This window comes from Eucyclogobius newberryi, unplaced genomic scaffold (assembly GCF_026437365.1).
Source record: "Eucyclogobius newberryi isolate DKJ021-1_F unplaced genomic scaffold, fEucNew1.0.hap1 SCAF_18, whole genome shotgun sequence".
NCBI classification, from domain to species: domain Eukaryota; kingdom Metazoa; phylum Chordata; class Actinopteri; order Gobiiformes; family Gobiidae; genus Eucyclogobius; species Eucyclogobius newberryi.
This window is the reverse complement of record NW_027315812.1, coordinates 14,072,677-14,091,842: the sequence shown is the minus strand read 5'-3', so window position 1 is coordinate 14,091,842 and position 19,166 is coordinate 14,072,677. Positions and strand designations below refer to the sequence as shown.

At 39.9% G+C, this 19,166-nt stretch overlaps 1 protein-coding gene across 1 annotated transcript; it reads left to right on the top strand.

Annotated features, from left to right (window-relative positions):
- The first annotated feature begins 220 nt into the window (after positions 1–220).
- On the top strand, positions 221–5,782 carry slc35b3 (solute carrier family 35 member B3). Its single transcript, XM_072450595.1, has 10 exons — positions 221–463; positions 1,205–1,444; positions 1,603–1,724; positions 2,120–2,274; positions 3,189–3,296; positions 3,804–3,901; positions 3,980–4,072; positions 4,193–4,304; positions 4,402–4,471; positions 4,923–5,782. The coding sequence occupies exons 2-10, from the start codon at positions 1,226–1,228 to the stop codon at positions 5,071–5,073; spliced, it is 1,128 nt and encodes a 375-aa protein (XP_072306696.1). The 5' UTR covers positions 221–463; positions 1,205–1,225; the 3' UTR covers positions 5,074–5,782.
- Positions 5,783–19,166: the final 13,384 nt, after the last annotated feature.

The window sequence follows — 19,166 nt, the reverse complement described above, 5'->3', positions numbered from 1 at the left end:
ATTGGTTATTAATGAACATCTTAAGGTACAGCAACAGGATAATTTTGTGGTGGGGTTTTCTATGCAAGAGAGAAGTTAAAATATCCACAGAGCTGGTTCTGTGCTTGTTTACAGTACATTAGTCACCACCAACCTTATTCTGCACTGCATTTCAAGACAGTCTAGTACCCTGTTTTACCTCTTGTGCGCGCGTGACTACATCGACCAATGGAGACGCGGGTCAGGGGTCGAGGAAGAGCGGAAGTTGTTGGCTGCCTCTGGCACTGCAGCGGCAGCGGCTAGCCTTTAGTCGGGTAATTACTCCCACGTCAATGTTTGGCCACTGTCACTGGAGGATTATGAGGGAAACCTTTTGAGATGCCCGTAAAATGAAGCTTCAACCCCCGGGGGAATGATTTTCACCTGGATTGTCCCTAAAGAAGAGGACACGCTGCCGTAAAGAAACCCGGAAGTGCTGTTTAAGGTAACATGCTCGCTATATTAGCTCACTTTGGTAATGATTAAGCTAATGCCAATAACATGACACGTCAATTAGCCGCGTTAAGTGTTAATTTGCTTGCACTACTATTGCGAGTATCTGTGCTTGAATGTCGGGGAGTTTAATCGCAGCTTTTGCCTGTTAGCAGCCCGCTGTGTGCAACAGAGCTAAGGCTAGTAGCTAAACACTTGTGTGGAGTCGTGTACATTGATCTCTTGTTTGAAAGATTCTGTGTCTTCATAGAAAATGGATCTGGCTAAGTATTATTTGTGTGCTATCCTGAACATACGTGCATCGCTCACACACGACCTGAAATAATTAATAAATGGGTCTTATTATGTGCTTTTACACTTAAAGAATTTATTTAATTGAGCCCAATTAACTCAATTAATTGCATTGTAAACATTCAGAAGTACACGTTCCATGTTAATTTGATTGGTAATTGTAACTTGGTTAAATCTGTTGTGACTCTATTTGTGTTGTCACAAAAGTAATATTTAATTTAATTAATCATTATAATAAAAAACACTCTTTTCTTTCAAAAATGGACATTTCGTTCCAACACAAAATACCCTACTTTATTTATATTGCCATGTATGGTCATAAGATTAAAACAAAAATGTATTGAGTTAGTTTCATTGCTAGTTTTTGACAAACCTAGTCATTATGTGCAGTACAGAATGAACCATTATCACTGTTAATCTCTGTCTTTTTCTCTGCTTTTAGGCCCCATCAGGTGGTGACAGGATGAGTGGTAAATATGGCTTGGTGGGCTACAACAGTTCACGGAAGCACCTCTCAATCTCAATCCCCTCGTCTTCGGAGGAGGTTATGTCTCCTCACATCAAGTCCGTGGAGGAGCTGAGGGTCCTGGGCATTAACCTCAGCAGCTTCAGCGCTCCAACACAGTTTCTCATCTGTGTGGCTGGAGTCTTCCTCTTTTACCTCATCTATGGATATCTGCAGGTACATTTGAGCAACAGTAGTAGCAATAACAGCTTGTGGCCAATGTTTTAAATAATACTATTACCTATAGCTGTGAATGTTGCATTTTGTTATGACAATGTGTTGGTATAGTTTCTCCAAAATAGATGACTTCCTTATTTATTTTTTTTATTATTCAGGAGCTGATATTTTCTGTAGAGGGATTCAAGCCTTTTGGTTGGTACCTCACGTTGATCCAGTTTGGGTTTTATTCAACATTTGGACTAGTCGAGCTTCAGCTGACACAGGACAAACGCAGAAGGTATCCACTATCCTTAGAGAAAATTAATTGTTTTTAATAAGGCAAGGCAAGTTTATTTGTAGAGATCATTTCATACTGGCCATTCAACGTGCTTCACACAACAGAAAAAATGCATTAAAATCACAAAGAAATTACAGACCACATACATAGCATTACAGACACTCTTCCCCATATTTACTTGACATTGCAGCATGACTGGTGTCTCCGGGATGGACACATCACTTTTAGATTGATTCTTTCCCATATTAGCGCGCTATCTGTTAACTGCTCCTGTTTGTGCTGATATATAATATAGTTTTTGTTTTCAGTCCTGCTATTGTGGGAAATGAAAATATTTTTTTTGCATAATTACAGGTAAAATATTCTGGGTTTTTTTTTGTTTTTGTTTTTTTCAGGATACCAGGAAAGACCTATATGATTATTGCATTTTTAACAGTGGGAACCATGGGCCTGTCAAATACCTCTCTGGGCTACTTGAATTACCCCACACAAGTCATATTCAAGTGTTGTAAACTAATACCTGTCATGATTGGAGGAGTGTTTATTCAAGGTATGTTTACATGGCATTTACTCCTGTTTTAATAACTTTCTGTAGGCACAAATTATGGTATAAAATTAAGGATAATTCACTGATTATTTGCATTTTGGTCACAAGCAGTCTAATATATTTTCTGAGTCTTTTGAAACCTAAGCCTTTTTAAGTATAATTACTAATCAGATGAGGTACACTCATCAAAGTGATTGCATGCGATTTTCTTTGATGCAGTGGTCACCTTTCAACTCCTGGCCCAGCCTTTTTTCATCACTGTTGTTGACAGTTGACAGAGTTGAGACTCAGTACGCACTCCATCTGCCTTTTATCCTTTTACCCAGTCTTCTGAAAGTTCAGTGTCCTCAACGTCAAGCAGGTTTAGGCCTGATTTCTCTGCTCCCTGCTCAGAAAGACGTAGAGTTTGTGGTCCCTTAAGGGTCTACTTTGGGAAACAGAACTTGTTCACTTGGTATGCGAAGGGCAAAGTGTTATAGATGGATGGAGTGAGGAGTTGCATCTGAAGTGGAGAAATCAAAGCACACTCTGGCCAACCTGATGCTGCGTCCCCTTGTCAACCTCAGGGCACCTGTCCATCAGCTCTGCTTCTGGAGGAAACTCTCCTCCTGTTGTGTTGTTATCCCGGCTTTTGTGAAATTTTACATAGACCTCAGAAAAGTTTTGATAGTGGAATTTTTTTTTTAGTCCACAGCTAACCTCTATGGTTAAAAGAGGTTGGCCTTCTTAAAAGAGATGCTTTTAAGTTTTGCCTCAGGTTAAGAGTTCCTCATGCATAAACAAAAAAGGCTTGACAGCTTTTGTCTTCTACCTTTTAGTCCAAAAAGAACATGAAATGTGTAAAAGAAAAATAGTGTATATCATTTGATTGAACCTGGTAATTATGAAGACTGATTTGTAACCTTTTCCTTTTACAGGTAAAAGGTATAATGTGGCAGATGTGTCCGCAGCCTTATGCATGAGCTTGGGTCTAGTCTGGTTTACATTAGCAGACAGCAAAATAGCCCCAAACTTCAATGTTACAGGTGAGATCTACTATTATTATTATTTTCTTAATTTAATATGATTGAACTGTTTAATTTACGTACTATTCCTTGGTCCATATTGAACTCTTATAAATGGCCCTAAAGCTGTTGAAGTGAGACGATTAGCTGTGAATCTTGCAGATAATGGTGATTTGCGCTGTACCCAATTTTGTGTCGTGAGATTCCACACAGTTCTCATCTGTCTGGGATTCCACACAGTTATCATCAAACAATGTGCCTACATTCCAAAACTGGATTGTCACTCCTGGTTGATATTTTATCATTCTCCTCTAATACAATTTATATTAAAATGCATTGGTCTATTTATTTCTTTTTTTTTATCAATGACTACATACTGCTTGCTGAAGAAAGGCCTATCATAAGCTAGAAGAAGTACAAATTTGATCTGAAACTATAATATATTTCTTGAAATATTGAATGTAAGTATGTTTATTGTAATCACTCGTAAAACCCTCCTTTTGTTTTTCTTCTTTCTTTTTTGAACAGGTGTTCTCCTCATTTCACTGGCCTTGTGTGCTGACGCTGCTATTGGAAATGTGCAGGAAAAGGCTATGAAACTGCATAATGGCTCTAACTCTGAAATGGTTAGTGGTTTATTTAAGTGTTGTCGACTGCATACATAAAAAAAGACTTTCTTTCAGCTCACAGATGTTTGTTTACAGGTGCTGTATTCATACTCTATTGGCTTTGTGTACATCCTCGTAGGCCTGCTCTGTGTGGGTGGGCTGGGTCCGGCTGTGGCCTTCTGCTCGGAGGTGGGACAAAGGCTTGTTCTCATGCATATGTTAGAATAAATAACACTGTTTTTTCCCCACTTTCTGCTGCTTTCTAAACTATGGCATGCCGTATTCATGTATATTTTATTTTCTCTGCAGCATCCTGTAAAGACATACGGTTATGCATTCTTGTTCTCTCTAACGGGTTACTTTGGCATCTCCTTTGTTCTGGCCTTGATCAAACTTTTCGGCGCCTTGGTTGCAGTGACAGGTTTGAACAATTCTTAAAAGTTTGCATCATTAGAGTCAACTTTGAATAAGCCACAGGGCAATATAGTTTTTAAACAGATGTGTTTTCTTGTTTGTAGTGACCACTGGACGGAAGGCCATGACTATTATACTCTCGTTCATGTTCTTCGCAAAACCTTTCACTTTTCAGTAAGTATTGGCACCTTTTGACTTCATCGCGTTAGTTTTTGTTTTAACCAAGTCCACAGTGTCACCTCTGACCACAGCTGAAACTTTAGTTGGTTTTATGTCCTCAGTCCATGTTGGGACCTTGGACTCATAGCTGCTTGGTTTTACTGTTTTTGGTCTGGTCATAGTCGCCCCTCAAAATACAAATTTACAGTCTGAAATAAACAAGTGTTAATGTGTTATGCTCAGCACTACTACTATATCCTGATCGCTCCCTGCAGCTGATGGTTACCCTTCATGACCACTTGTAGGACTCAAAAAAAAAAACTATTTTATAAATAACTTTTTTCTAATTTGTATTACAACTACATAACTTTGCAGTGATGCTGACTTTATTGATACTTGTGGCTCAATTATAAGTGTAAATGCTTAGTTCTAAGTCTCTAAACTGTTTCCTCCCTCTGTTTTTTAGGTACATTTGGGGTGGCCTTCTTGTGCTCTTTGGTATCTTCTTGAATGTTTACAGTAAAAACAAAGACAAAATCAATCTTCCCTCCATCAATGACCTCAAGAGTTGGCTTGTAACAGGAAAGAAAGTCAGATTTCTCTCTCAAAATGTATAGGACCAGAAGAGAGTCGGTGGAGGTATTCAGATGTTATGGGTCCAGCTGAATCTGTGGATGTGCTGATTGTGCAGCCACACTCAAGAACTCTTAAGAATCTACAATGAGCCAAGGACGGGTCACTGGTCTGACCTCTCTCTCAAACTGCTGTGCCACTCTACTCTCCTCTTACACCACTGGTGTGTAGAACTGAAGGTCTGCCGTCAACACATCAAAAGGAGAGTTTGGAAAGTGATACAAACATTCCTGTCATGGAGGACATTGAGGCTGAATAAGCTTTAAAGGGAAGCCAAGGCCTTAGCTAACCAAATAGCAGAGTTTGCACTGGAATTGACTGCATCTTTACACACTTCAGTGACTGTAAAATGAAGCATCTGAGTGAAGGAAAAAGAAAACACCAAGTACTGTAACAGTTGACAAACAACAACAAATGAATGTGTGTGTGTGTGCTGTGGGACAGAAACGGCTTATCATGGAAAGCTGCCTCCGCATGCGCCACAAAACACCTACCGGTAATCATTGTCCTGAAAAGAAGCTTTTTCACTCTTAATAATTTATATCCGACTGTTCTTAATTTAATTATGTACATATACTACATACTGTATAATGACAATGGGAGTATGAAGAATCTGCTCCACTCTATATTAACTGCCATTTGTTAACCTTGGGTTAAAGAGTACCACTGTTTTAATAAAACAAATGTTGAATTTTCTTGTATTTGTTTATGTCATAAAAAGCCGCTCACTGTTCAGCCTCTCGATGTGGAAACAAGATGAAATGTTGCCAAACTGGATGTTTTATGAGGCTCTGGCATCAGCAGTGTTCAGTTACAAGTCTGTAACCGAAATGCACAGCTCAGGTTACTGCTTAGCCTGTAATGTTACACAGTATGGCATTAAACCTATTTCTGTGGACAGTTTAGATCTGGAGTGGCAAGCCCGCTCCTGGTAAAATGTATGATTATCTGTGTTTTATTTTGGTAACAAGTATACTGTATTGGAATCATGCAAATTTAGTTGATGTCATACTTTGAAACATTATAAAGTTATATAATAATAATACATTTTATTTATAAAGCACTTTACATTCCAATGGAACCTCAAAGTGCTAACAGAGGCTAAAAACAACAAGCAAGTTACAGTTAAAATGATAAAGCATACACACACAGATAAAACATGAGCATTTTAAAAGGCTTTTTTAAAATAAAAATGTCTTTAGGCCTTTTTGGAATGCCTCCACACCTTGTGGGGCCCTCAGGGTATATGAAGTCAGGAGGGTGACACACACACTACCACCACCAGAAGAGTTACATAGTGCACCTTTAAGACATTGTTATTAGTTGAAAGTAACAGTACAAATAGTAGATGGTCTCGTTTGTGATTGATGACGAGTGAATGAGCCTATTAGAGTCCTAGAGGTGATGATGCAGCACTTCCTTTGCTGTACAGTGCACGTGACGTGATGCACAGCTCACAGCGGCCCTGGCCCTGCCTCACTGTGGACCAGCTGCCCCCCTCCAGCTCACTCTGAGGTCATTATGGAGCGGGAAAGCCCAGTCGACTCCAGGCAAACTACATCATTTGTCTCTTGCACCACACAGAAATGCAGGCCAGGCCCATAGAATGCAACTATTTATTTATGTTTACAATTAGCAATGCCATGTAAAAACAGAGTAATGACATGTTTTAAACAGAGTAAATGCCGATTTCAATACTACAATGATGATCTTTTCAGTATATACCTGCTCAAATGTGTGTAATTACAAGTATATGTGTCAGGAACATAGTCATTGCTTGAAATCCATGAATAATGAGAGTAACAATCATAATAGAAATGTCCAGAATTCTACTTGTTAGATCTTGGTAATGTCGTGCACTGTCCCTATAATTCTCATTTTATATTTTTGTATAGATTTTTTTTTCCTGACGACTTAGAAAGAACATGTTTCTTTATACACTATGGTATGTTCAGTGTTCAATATTAGAAATCTAAAAGTGGGTTGAACTTTTGCACCATTGTTTCCCACTTCTCCCTCTGCCCGGCTCATTCCTCATCCAGTTACTGAATCCATTGTGCGTCTGCCCTCACCAAGCGCTCCGGCCCGTCCTAATAAATAATGGGAGGTGTCCAGGACTCATCATCCCAGCAAATAGGCTGCTATATAATATGCTCTCCATTTCAAGATAGGTTGCTATATAATATGTGGTCCGAGCCGGGATGGCCACAGCGGGGAGGGCTGGCAGCTCATTCATTATGAGGGCAGAAGGGGCGATTCAGGGCGCCCTCACAGAGAAGTGCACTCTCTCATGTGCTCTACTGTCCCTAATGTCCTTGGACCAATGGGAGATGCACATGGTGTAAAACTGTGCACTGTGAAGAGAGCAGAAGCAGAGCAGAAATGCAGGAGGATGTGACACAAATGATCCTAGATGGCGATCGCAGGTTATTCCATTTTGCCTCCCAAAGTATAAGCAACGTTTGTGATTGGTGCAAAGTCAATGTGACCAAATGCAGTGTTAAAATGGAAGCAAGAATTGAACATGAATATGAATATAAAATTGTGAACTAAACCAATTTTAAGTAAATCATGTCAAAATATTGTTTGTCTCGTACTCGTGGACTCAATCTCATGTCTCGTCTTCATCATAGGCCTAATATATAAATCACTGTATGATATTATTAAAAATAAATCATTAAATCAGAGTTTAGTGATTTAGTGTGAAATCTTTACACGCTTAACATTTTTGTTTTAGATGTGTAATTATTTTCTTATTAGCTAGTTTGTTGATATAATAATTTGCCCAGAAGTGATCCAAATGTGGGCAAATATGTATTTATTTATTAATTTTTGATTATAAAAAAAAGTCCAGATTAAACCGTTGAAACATTTTCTACCACCACTATATAACACAATACTACTTCTACTAGTATTACAGTTACTACTCTTAATATTAGATCATGTTATGATTCGTACTGAGAAAAATGTGCATACAAGGGCCAAAACGACTTATTTAATGTACTTATTTAAATATTCCATAAATATTAGGTGAAAATAAACTTATTTCTTTACAGTCCTTACCTCCCTCACTTAATCATCTTAAGTCATATGTATACACTTGATTACTGTTTATTCCCATTCATAGACTTTGGATTGGCACAATCATTACACCTGTTTGTGACCATCATTACAGACTCAATGTATATATTTTAACTCACATCATTGATTAAAAGTCCCTAAAATGTTTCCTCTTCCGTGTTCATGCCCCCTCGCTCCCCCACCGCCCTCTCTCGTCTCCCTCCCCTCTCAGACTCATTACCCCACCCGCCCATGTAAACTCCAAACCTGCACATCTCCCCTCCTCGTATAATCTGATGGCCATCTGCTAGACTGAGCCACTCTTCCTCACAAAACGCCCGCGGCTTGGTGTTTATCTGTCCTACCTCCTCCTCTCCTCCTCCTCCTCCTTTCTCTCCTCTCTCAAACTCCTCTAAGCTCGCACAACACACCCAGCATCATCAGCGTTACAATTAGCGCAGGTGCCGTTTGCCATAACGTGATCAGGAGAAATGGGAGGAAACATAATTGAAGTGGATTGGAGCGGAGAGGTGGGAGGAGGAGATGAACACAACGAAATAAAGATTCGGGGGGCTTGGACAGCGGCCCTTTTGCTGGAGAAAATTCACTGGGCGTTGATTAAAATGTGTGCGGAGAGAGTGGAGCCCTGGCACCGATAGTGGGTTTTAACAGCTGTCTAGTGGTTTCCTACACAAACTCTTTGAGGAAATGTTACGCTGCTGGTTTGACAAATGAGCTCGGTGGGGACCATTGTGCTGTGTGGAGGAATCAAGGAATGTTGTACAGAAGGTAGAGGCATTTTAACACAGATCAGAAATGGTTTTTGCTTGAGTTTAACACATAAGTTGCCTTTTTCCATCCTTTCGAGTATGGGATTTTTGGCAGGGAACATGTGGACATCTTGTGCCCGTCTTGAGAATCTTTAAGAACATGCATTTTAAAAGTAAGTTAAATGTCTTGTTTTTGATGGAGGGTCTGCCACCTGTTTGTCTCCATGGAGATGTTATTGCTTTGCCTGAAACGTTCCACAGTGGGAGCAGTCACACTTGTCCTTTTTTTGGGCTTAATCAGCAAAAGTTCAGTTTGAGAAATGTGTTCTTGCTTTGGTCCTGTTGAAGTCCTGGTTTAGTCCAGGTCTATTCCAGTTTTTTTAATTCCGGTTTTAGTCCCAATGTTGATGAGGAGCAAGTGAATGCACCCAGTTTGGCATTAAAACTTAAATATCTCCACAGAGACAAGCAGGTGACACCATCACGCCCTGGTATTCAGTATTTCACGCAAAAAACAAAACACATGTAATTGAATAAATACTAGCTACATAAGTTTATTGCCATACTGTTGAACAAGTGCACAAAATAACCTGAAAAGTTATAGTTGATCCCACAGTTGTTTTACCGCTTTCTTCTCACCAAACTCTCACCAATCCAGTTAGAAGCAGATGCACATTTGCCATCACTCAGGTGTTTGCTCTGTGCATGTGTTTGAGCAAACATCAAACAACTCTTTACAGTATCGTTAGCACATGCAGCCAAGACACTTAGTTCTAGCACACATTTTTGTGAACACTTGAGGAGCAGAACAGGGCTGAAATATTCTGCTGCAGTCACTCATGAAGAGAAATTCTTAATAATAAATATCCAGCCAATAATGAATGTGCTCCTGGCTGCAGTTGTCTTCAGGGCATAATATCTAATTTCCTCCCAATGTTTCATATCCCTACTCCGGCATGTCGACACAGTCCATCATTACAGCCCAATGCAGGTTCCTATCACTTTTATTTATTTTTCAAATCAATATATAAATCAAAGGCCTGGACAGATGAGATCCAATAAATTACAGAGCGCTGGACAAATGGTGGATGTTAACTGTGCAGCAGGAAAGGAGATCCCGGGGGACCTGCCTGCTGTGTGCCTGAAAAATCCACTAAATGTCATTTTAAATCAGAGCTAACCTGAATATTACTCAGCGGTGTTTTTAATACACGGGGAAATCTCAACCACGTGGGCCGCATCTGAATATGTTACCTCTTGTCTTAATGTATCTATTCTTTACTAAATCATATGAGCTGGGCAAACAGAGAAAAGTATCTAGTGTGCATACTGTATATTGAACATCTTCTCCCTGCATTGTTTTAATTATTTACACATACTTTACATGCATTATTACAAATGCATAAATGTATAAGTGTGTAATATAAATATGCAGAAACTGATGTATATCCGTTGCAATATTTAGACTTAATAAATGTTACACACACACACACACACACAAAGTTACATAGTGCTTCTTTAGCTAAATAGTTTAAATTGGAATAGAAAGGATTACAATCAGTACAAGTCCAAAATTGACTTAAAACATACAAAATGAAACAATGATGCTTGTGTTCGCACATCACAGAACCAGATTAATCAGAATATAGTATTACTAACATGCAGATTTGATGTAGCTTCTCCACTTCTTGTACACATTGAATGACCCCTGAATATTCAAATGGAACAAAAAATGTGTTTGCGTAAGAATGTGTTGGAATGTTAGCAAGGTGAAATAGAGCATTACAAACATGTAGGAGAGAATCAGGCACCTCCCAAATATGCATCTGCCTCAACTAATAGTAACAGTGAAAGTGCAGAGAAAGACCAGTCAACCCTGCCATGGACCACAACAAGGAGGCTGTTAAGTTTGAGTTATACCTGAGTGGACCAGGAACAGGGGAATAAACGATGCCTGAGCACGTAGCAAAGTGTTCACTGTTTTATTCAGGCAAGTGCCATTCCGCGGTCCCTTCGATTGCTCATTTACAAATCTACAGTCCTTATCACTGAAAGGTTGTGGCCTGTCCCTGCAGCTCCAAAACAGGTTTAATAATGAGTTAACCTTAGTCACCGTATTAACTTTGCAAGTTTCCAAAGTTCTGACATGTCTTCAGTGTTATTGCTTCCCTCTGTGCCTGTACAAGTCCCTTCACCTCATGGGGATTAAGAAGGAAGCATTAGTTTAAGGCCTGGAATGAGCTAATAAGGCCAGCACATAATCACATAATAACATGTAAGCACTTTGACGTCTCCATGATGAAATAATGACATTTCAACGGGATAATTGTGGCTATTATCTGAGCTTTTGTTCTGATTGTTGACACATAACTCTGCAGAAGGTTCAAACGGCGGTTAAGGAGATGACATGAGCAGAGTTTCATAAAGTGAAACTAAAGTCTAGAAAATGTAAACAATCCTTGGTCAAAGACAACTAATCTTTGACGATAAATAAAAAAAAAAAAAAAAAAATGTTTGACATATATTCTATTTATATTTGGAAAGTAACTCTTTAAGTGCATACATCAGGTTAGGCTACACATTTCACCAAATATAATGAACATGATTATATCTAAGATTTTACTAACATTTTTTCACACTACTTCCTGGTTGGACCCGAGCAGCAAATGCAACATGGATTAAATTCCATAACTGTTACTACCAGATTGCCAGGAATGGCCAAAATCTTTACAAATTACACAATAGTTATGATCTGACAAATAATAACACCAGATAACACCTTTTATTTATTCAAACGATCATTCTAAGTGTTCGAAAACTGTGTCTGTTGCATGTAAATTGTCTCTGCATGTTTTATGTCGCCTATTGATGACATAGACAGAGGGATTCTGCTTTAGAACTCTACCGCACTGGAATCCATTAGTCCATAAAGCACTTTTCCCAGACTCTCAAAGTTCAGTATTCCGTCACTGCTGACTCAACGGCGGTAATCTACTCAGTCACTCCAACCAACACCAATAACTCACCCGCAGACCACATTGTTCTAGAGTTTGTACTAGAGCTACTGTTGCCCCCATTATCCATCTCTCCAACTAACCCTGCTTAGTTTCCAATATCATCAGACGAGATTGACAAGACGGCCACAAGTTTCTTCACATGATTCTAGGACAAAGCGATTCACCCAAACTGTCTCAAACACTCTATATGTATCTGTGTAGTGTATCTGAGTAGTAATTGAGTTTACAAGTATTACCTCCACCTCTGAATATAATCATCACGACTTCTACAGAAACAAACACAATAGAAAAAAATATATAATTTGCACAAAAACACCATTTTATTATTCTTACAAAGTTATGATTTCGCTTTACAAGATCTCAAACGATGCAGCGCTTTACAACAATTGCTCTTGTGTCTTTTAATGCCACGCAGCTAAACCCAAATCTCATTTAAAAACAATAGCGGAGCAGAAGGCAGTGGCTCTAATATGAAGCATATAAAGAATAAATAATCCAGTTGTCTGCATTGCCCCAACGCAAAGCAATTTAACGCATCGCTGGCACCCGCCTATTAATTTCCCGTAGAAGGAGAGAGAGGGAGAAAAGTGAAGGGGGGTCTCGGGGTGCTGATTGGAGGGACAACATGGCGGCTTCATGTATCCCGATGGAGCTAAACAAGGCGCACATGCAAATAACGGATACACACTGGCAAACACATGCATAATTTCCACGTCCTACAATGTATGGAAGCGAGGTGGCACTATAGGCATAATGATAGTGAATTAATAAGCGGGGCCTAGATACCAAGCCCCATATGTGATGCGTATCCTGGGGCCACTGCATTGATAATATGCCCTCCTCATCCCTCAGGCTTTTACCATGGCTTTTCTTATATAGCTGCTTTAATTAGGCACCCACCTGACCCCTCCCATGTTTTACAAAATAAGCAAATATGGGCGGGGCTAAGGCAATAATATGGTTGGCGACAATCCAGAGTCTCGGTCGCAGCATGGGGGCACGGAAGTGGAGAACGTAGGGCCATAAATCTAGAGGTATTTGGACCAGAGCCACGAGCTGTCCCACCAATACACAGAGGGCCCGTGATATAGGCCCGCAGTTTGATATACAGTTTATGGCCAGGGAGTTACTGTTTGTCCAAGAATAACTGTTTTGGCTCGTGCGCGTGGATTTGGCAACGCTATTCGAGTTTATTCAAAGTGTTACATCATGACAATGTGGAGTGTGGTGTGATTTAGCTGTAATGGATCAGCATATACGGTACTAAGTTTGGCAGTTTGGCACGGAAATGTAGGAGTAATCTTAATTCCATTGGATTTTGAAGCTTTATGAGCATATCTACTATAATTAGTATTTGAAACCGAGAAGTGGTAGAATGGTGGAATAGTAGGAGGAAAAGATGAAACTACCATGAAACCAACCAACAAAATGTGAAATTTCCTATGACTTTTTTTCATTGAAACATGATCATACTAATGTGACCAGCTTGTGCCATCCTATTTTAAAATGAGCTATAGTGAATATCAGAGAACCTACAATTACCCATGTGATCCTCTCTGCATCTTCAAGTCATTATTCTGACCTAACTCAACTTTAAACTATACTTTTGGTTACATTCCATACGTCTTAAAGGAAGTCACTACAGTAACATGCTTTAGCTGTATATGTACCTGCACAATATACATCTAAAACGCCTTAAAACAGACCTCACCACCACGCTGCAGGAGACGTCTTGGACCTGTCCCATAGCATGAGCAGCTCTGGTCTGATGCTCCGTTCTTCATTATCACAGCAGCCTTCATGACTTCCTCTGATTAGAGTCTGGGGACATTTGAGACAGTTCAAAAGAGCCTGGGATGGGACACACACGCTGAGGGGGAGACGAAACGTGCCCCAAAGACATAATGTCTCTGTTTTCCTGCAATTAATTAATGGTCCCCTGTTAGCTAGCAGCAGCACTAGCTTGAGCAGGGACTGAGCGAGGGCGAGGGCTGGAGCCAGGCTCGCCTCCGTAGCTGCAGGCTCTGAGTTGTGAGCCACTGGATTTGGACTATTTTTAACAAAATCCTTTTATGGATAGATAAATCTGATTTTATGCAAGAAGAGTCTCCTGGGTTTCAATTAACTGGGGGTCACGCTGCAGATCTATCACAAAAAGAACGAGGGAAGGGGGAGAGAAAGAAAGACAGAGGAAAAGATGGAGGAGAAAGGCTTTAATTAATGCGCTCTAATTAAACATTTGTGAAATGCATTATCTGCACTGTTTTCATGATGAGCCACCAATCCCTAATTGTAAACACACACCCCCACAACGCACCCACTTTTAATGTTGTTTAGAGATTACATCACGCTTGTTAATAATGCAAAAGACGCTCCTTTTAGCTGTAGTTTGTCTTCCACAATTGAAGATAAAAAGGAAATTTGTAATTGAGAATATAGTTTATTTCTCCCTGTGCACTGCTGGCCTCTGGGTGGCTCTTAAAACATCTGACTAAGTGCAGTGATTTGTTGGTGCAAGGTGGGGAGCGGGTGCTTACCTCTTCAGTATCTTCTTACAACTAATTTGATTCCTAAAACATGGGAGATGACAGCCTCCTGCCGCCTGCTGAAGCTAGATTTGACTTTGAATCATGACACTCTGTTTAATCACGGCCCACAAGGCACGACAAGTCACTGCACCTGAGGAGAGCAGAATAAAAAGTGTCATACATACAGTGGCGAGAGGGAGAAGGTGTGAAAATCCATAACAGATTAAAGAGTGTTTGGTCAAAACACAGCAGGATCCGGGCGTCTATCACCCGTGCTGTATCTCTTCTCTGCATATTTGTGCCCCTGGGCTCTCTTAATGTGCCGTTGATCTCCGGTTGGAGTCACTTACATGTGTTAGAGCCGCTCCACCTCCATCGCCGCCATCACACACCACTCTTCATTCAACTGCAGAAGAAGCACTGTATTTATTATGTTTAACTTTAGGGCTTTCTGCAATGGGTGAGTTCTGCAGACCAGGGATACTTAGACACACAGATATGATGTACTATTCCAGAAAAAAGAATGCTGTTGTATGTATGTGTGTTAGGCTCTATCCCTGCTACCACCAGCCTTGCAAAGTCTCATTTGGGCCTTTTCCATTAGTACCTACTTGGAGCTACACTTCTCTACTGCTTTGGCACATTTCAGGACATGGATGAGAACGCTGTAGTTTAACTTAAGCTTCACAATAGGTGAGTTATAAAGTTTATTTGTCCCGTTCGCTATTCTCCGTGTTTTTATCCTTCCTCTGTGTCTGTAATTGCGTCTGCTTTGCTCAGCTTTATTGGTGATTGCTGTAGCAGTGTCACTTATGTTTTATAGTTATTATATGGTGGTGTAGCGGTTGTCATGTGTTTTGGTGTTCGAGGGACCAGGACTGCATTGGCCTGCTCCAGGGCAACTGTGACTGGATTGTGCAACTTCTTCGTATTATAATTCCTCTTTAAATATATTCTGGCAGGCTGTACCCCCTCTGATTAATATAGTATCACTTTACTTTATATTCTACAATAGAAGTTGGTGGATAGGAGAAACTTAATCACTGCTTTGTCAATCAACCCTGAATTGCAGCCAGACAAAACATTGACCAAATACAGTAAGCCCCAGGACAGCAAGTTCTTCAAACTTATCTTGCATTTTCCCTCTTTATTTTGCACAAGATAATAAGACAGAGTCCAACTGCCCACATTGACACAACCCATTTTGATTTTTACCTATTCTTGTTAAGAAGGCTGCCAGCCCACAATGACCCAGTCTGGATTGTGCACCTACTGTTTTACAAGACCAATGCATGATAGTAAATTGTCATATATTAGGGCTGTACTAAAAATATCAATACAGCAATATATTGTGACAATGGTGATACGATGTTGTATCATGATGCCTTTAAAGAATTGCAGTTTTACACTTAACTACCCGCTGACTACTGCATGAAGGGTCATGCTGATTCATAAATCCTTTGTATTGTTTTTAATTTTATGTTTTTTGTGGGGCATCGAAGACATGAAATCCCAATGCATTTTGTTATTCAGCGCAATAAAAAATGTTCAAGGCCCTTTCTTATGGATATGTATCAGGAAACGTTATGTGTCATTCACTCTGTAGTGGAAATACAGATACAATACCTATAATTACTAAAACTAACTATAAGAGGGCCCATGATTGGGTCTTGTACAGCATTTATTCAATGCATTGTCTTTGCTTTCAAATATACACAGTTGTTTTAGGTGGCCTGAAGTCACAGTTTTAATACACCTTAGCACACCACACTGAGCATGCCCAGTACGCCGTGTCACTAATGACATATCTAACCTTGATGGCTGCTATCTGTCCTCTTGTCTCTGCCTCCATTTGCTATCTGTCTGTGAGCCGAAATGACTTAATGTGATATTTTAACATATTTTTCTTTCAGTAACTGCAGAGGGAGGCTGCAGGTTGGAGACAAATTATCCAAATTAATTTCTAATTTCAAACCCTTTTTCTTTTATTGAAGGCTGTGTGCGCCCTTAGGAACACATGGAATAAAGGCAAAGAAGAACTAAAATCAAAGAGAGAAGATAGAAATCAAATGCTTTAACAACAGCCCGTGCCCTCTAATGCAGATTGGGGCACTGTACACAGGTTCATGCCACAGGAACTGTTCAACTAAACATGGCCGACAGAAGCAAATCCAAGAAACAGGAAATGTCTCCAAAAGTTTTCGGGACATTTCTTTCTCCTCCTTTTCTCTAATTATGATCCTGCGTCCTCGTTAGGCGTGAGAGGGAGGTACAGCCCACAGCCACGGTCTCGGGTCAGAGTTGTTGTGAACGTGCATTAGCCCACTGTGCACATGTGCCATAGAAAGGGCTAAGGGCTGTTCAAAGTGTCCAATTAGCAGAGCTTCTTATGGCCAGGGACTTTGTACAACTGATGCTTCAGAACGGGAGACTCTCAGTCAAAGAGAATGGGACTTTTGATGTGCATTTGACTCTTCCACATACGTCACAGATCAGTGTTTTTCACGGTCCCACACTTGAAGATGACATACTATGTTTTTGTCTGCTACACAGTTATAATATTTGACACCTGTTGATTATTATTTTATATTTTGGAAATCTTAAATTATAGTATCGATCTTGTGGCACTGATTTTTGCCTATGGATTTTTCACCTTCAGCTGGAAAACAATTATAACAACAGGTTAAAACCCCTTAAAAGTAATGTTTGCATAATATGTCTCCTTTAGATGCTGTAAAAGAAAGATTGCTTCAACAAAATAATAAAAATAATAAAAACACTTAAGAAAAAGGATTTGCCTCAGGGTGCATGGAAAGGGAAAGCACAAAATGCATTGCAATAAAGTCATATATCATGTAAAAATGTAAATTACTAACTGTCTCTTTTCTGTAACATGTGGGTCACAAATACACAGACGTATAACATTTTGCTTGTGTCTCACAATCTTGTTTTGGAGCGACACTGACATAGTTGTCAAATGCCGACTGAAGATAATTCTATTACTGCATATTCTGATCATCTATCCTTCAGCGTGGTAAAAGTGCCACAGAGCATTTCCTTTAATTGCTAAAATGAAAAGTGAAGTTCTGCCTGAAGTTATCTTTCTTTGCCTGTTTGTGGGTAAGACAACTGGAGACAACTTTCCACACTCTGACAAAGACCTCTCCCACCACTGAACCACGATCTTCTCCCATCAGGACGACTGGACAATGTTCCAAGGACCAGGAAAAGCATCTAGTAGAACACATTTATATTATTATTTGATTGTTATTTTATTGATTATTTGATTACTTATTTGATTACACTTTATTTATTTATCAAGAGACAATAACGCTTTTTGATTCTTTTAATCTCTTTAATGTAAAAAATGTTGTAAAAGCGCCATGACTCTCTTCTCCTTTAACCGATGCCATTTTAAAGCATGTAAACACCAGGCACATACATCACTCATTACTTTTCTTGTTAAGTCATTATGGTGAGACAACATGGCGTCACGCATCAACTGCTAACTCTATGTTTAATCACAAGAATTACCCAGGAGCCTACAGCTAATATCAAATAATACAATATCAACGTGTAATCAACTAACAGGCACTTGGTAACACAAAGAAGACACAGCCTTCTAACATGGCGGACGGAAACGTGACTCAAAATGTTGCTCTCGGGGATGGTTTGTTGCGCCCTGTGTTTTTACTCTTTTCGTAACTGCGTGTGCTGTGCAAGACGAGGCAGAGGCACAGGCAGTAATTAAGGAGTCGGACAGGAGGATGTTCGTTAGATGCAGTGTCCTCGTTAGAGTAGTTAGCCGCCGAAGCCGGAGGTGGTGAGGAGCCGCGGACACATAATGAGACGCATATTGTCGCCAAAGCAGGGGAGCGAGTCCAAGATGTTACGAACCGCAAATGAGCTAAAGGGCGTATGGAGCCGCTCTGGACTGATGAGAAGTTACAGAGACATATATTATAATAAGTGTCTGCACCTTTTGTGGCCTAAGATATCAGCTGCAGTGGAGGAAGGACTCCATTGTCATTGTTCAAGTTGTCATTGTCTGGTTTGTAGGTCTATTTTTGATGAGTGTTGTTTAAGTGAAAAGTTTCAGAAACCTTGCATACCTGTTTTTTTTTTGTTGTAATGAAAGAAGAGAACATTTTGTATATTTTCTGTGGGGGACCTCCTCTACTCCAAGGAGATGTTTTTGCTTTGCCGATGGAATTAAACTTGTTTCTTGTTTGTTTTAAGACCATTTTTACACCCACATGAAGGACATTGCTTTCAGGCAATAGTGACAAGTGAAGGAATGTTGTGTGTAATGAAAACAAATACGTGAGGACACAAGGAGAGTTGTGTGGGCTTTCCATTTTCTCTAATTCACGGCAAAAACGTAATAAAAACAAAGCTTGCATGGATTAAATCCTGCTTGTAAAGGCCCACAGGAGCAGTTTATTCACTCTTCAGTGCGAGCAGGAGGTAAGAAGCATGTTACAGACATGATCACAAGCAACAAACGTAAATATCCATATACATGTTAAAACCTTGAAGTTTGACAAATGCTACTTGGGCAACGCAAATCAGGCTTAAAATCAGGCTAAAAATCCTATACGAGCAGGCTCGCCTCTCCCCTGATCTGACCTGTAACTTGGCTTGGTGGCGTCATCTGCTTGTCTGCAACGTTTCAATGGAGAACCAGGAACGACCAACTAGT

Excerpts from the sequence above, each read along its gene's own strand:
- slc35b3 (XM_072450595.1), top strand. The coding sequence starts at position 1,226 with ATGAGTGGTAAATATGGCTTGGTGGGCTACAACAGTTCACGGAAGCAC. Across the intron at positions 3,297-3,803 it reads CCCAAACTTCAATGTTACAG|GTGTTCTCCTCATTTCACTG; the intron begins GTGAGATCTACT and ends TTTTTTGAACAG. Across the intron at positions 3,902-3,979 it reads ATGGCTCTAACTCTGAAATG|GTGCTGTATTCATACTCTAT; the intron begins GTTAGTGGTTTA and ends GTTTGTTTACAG.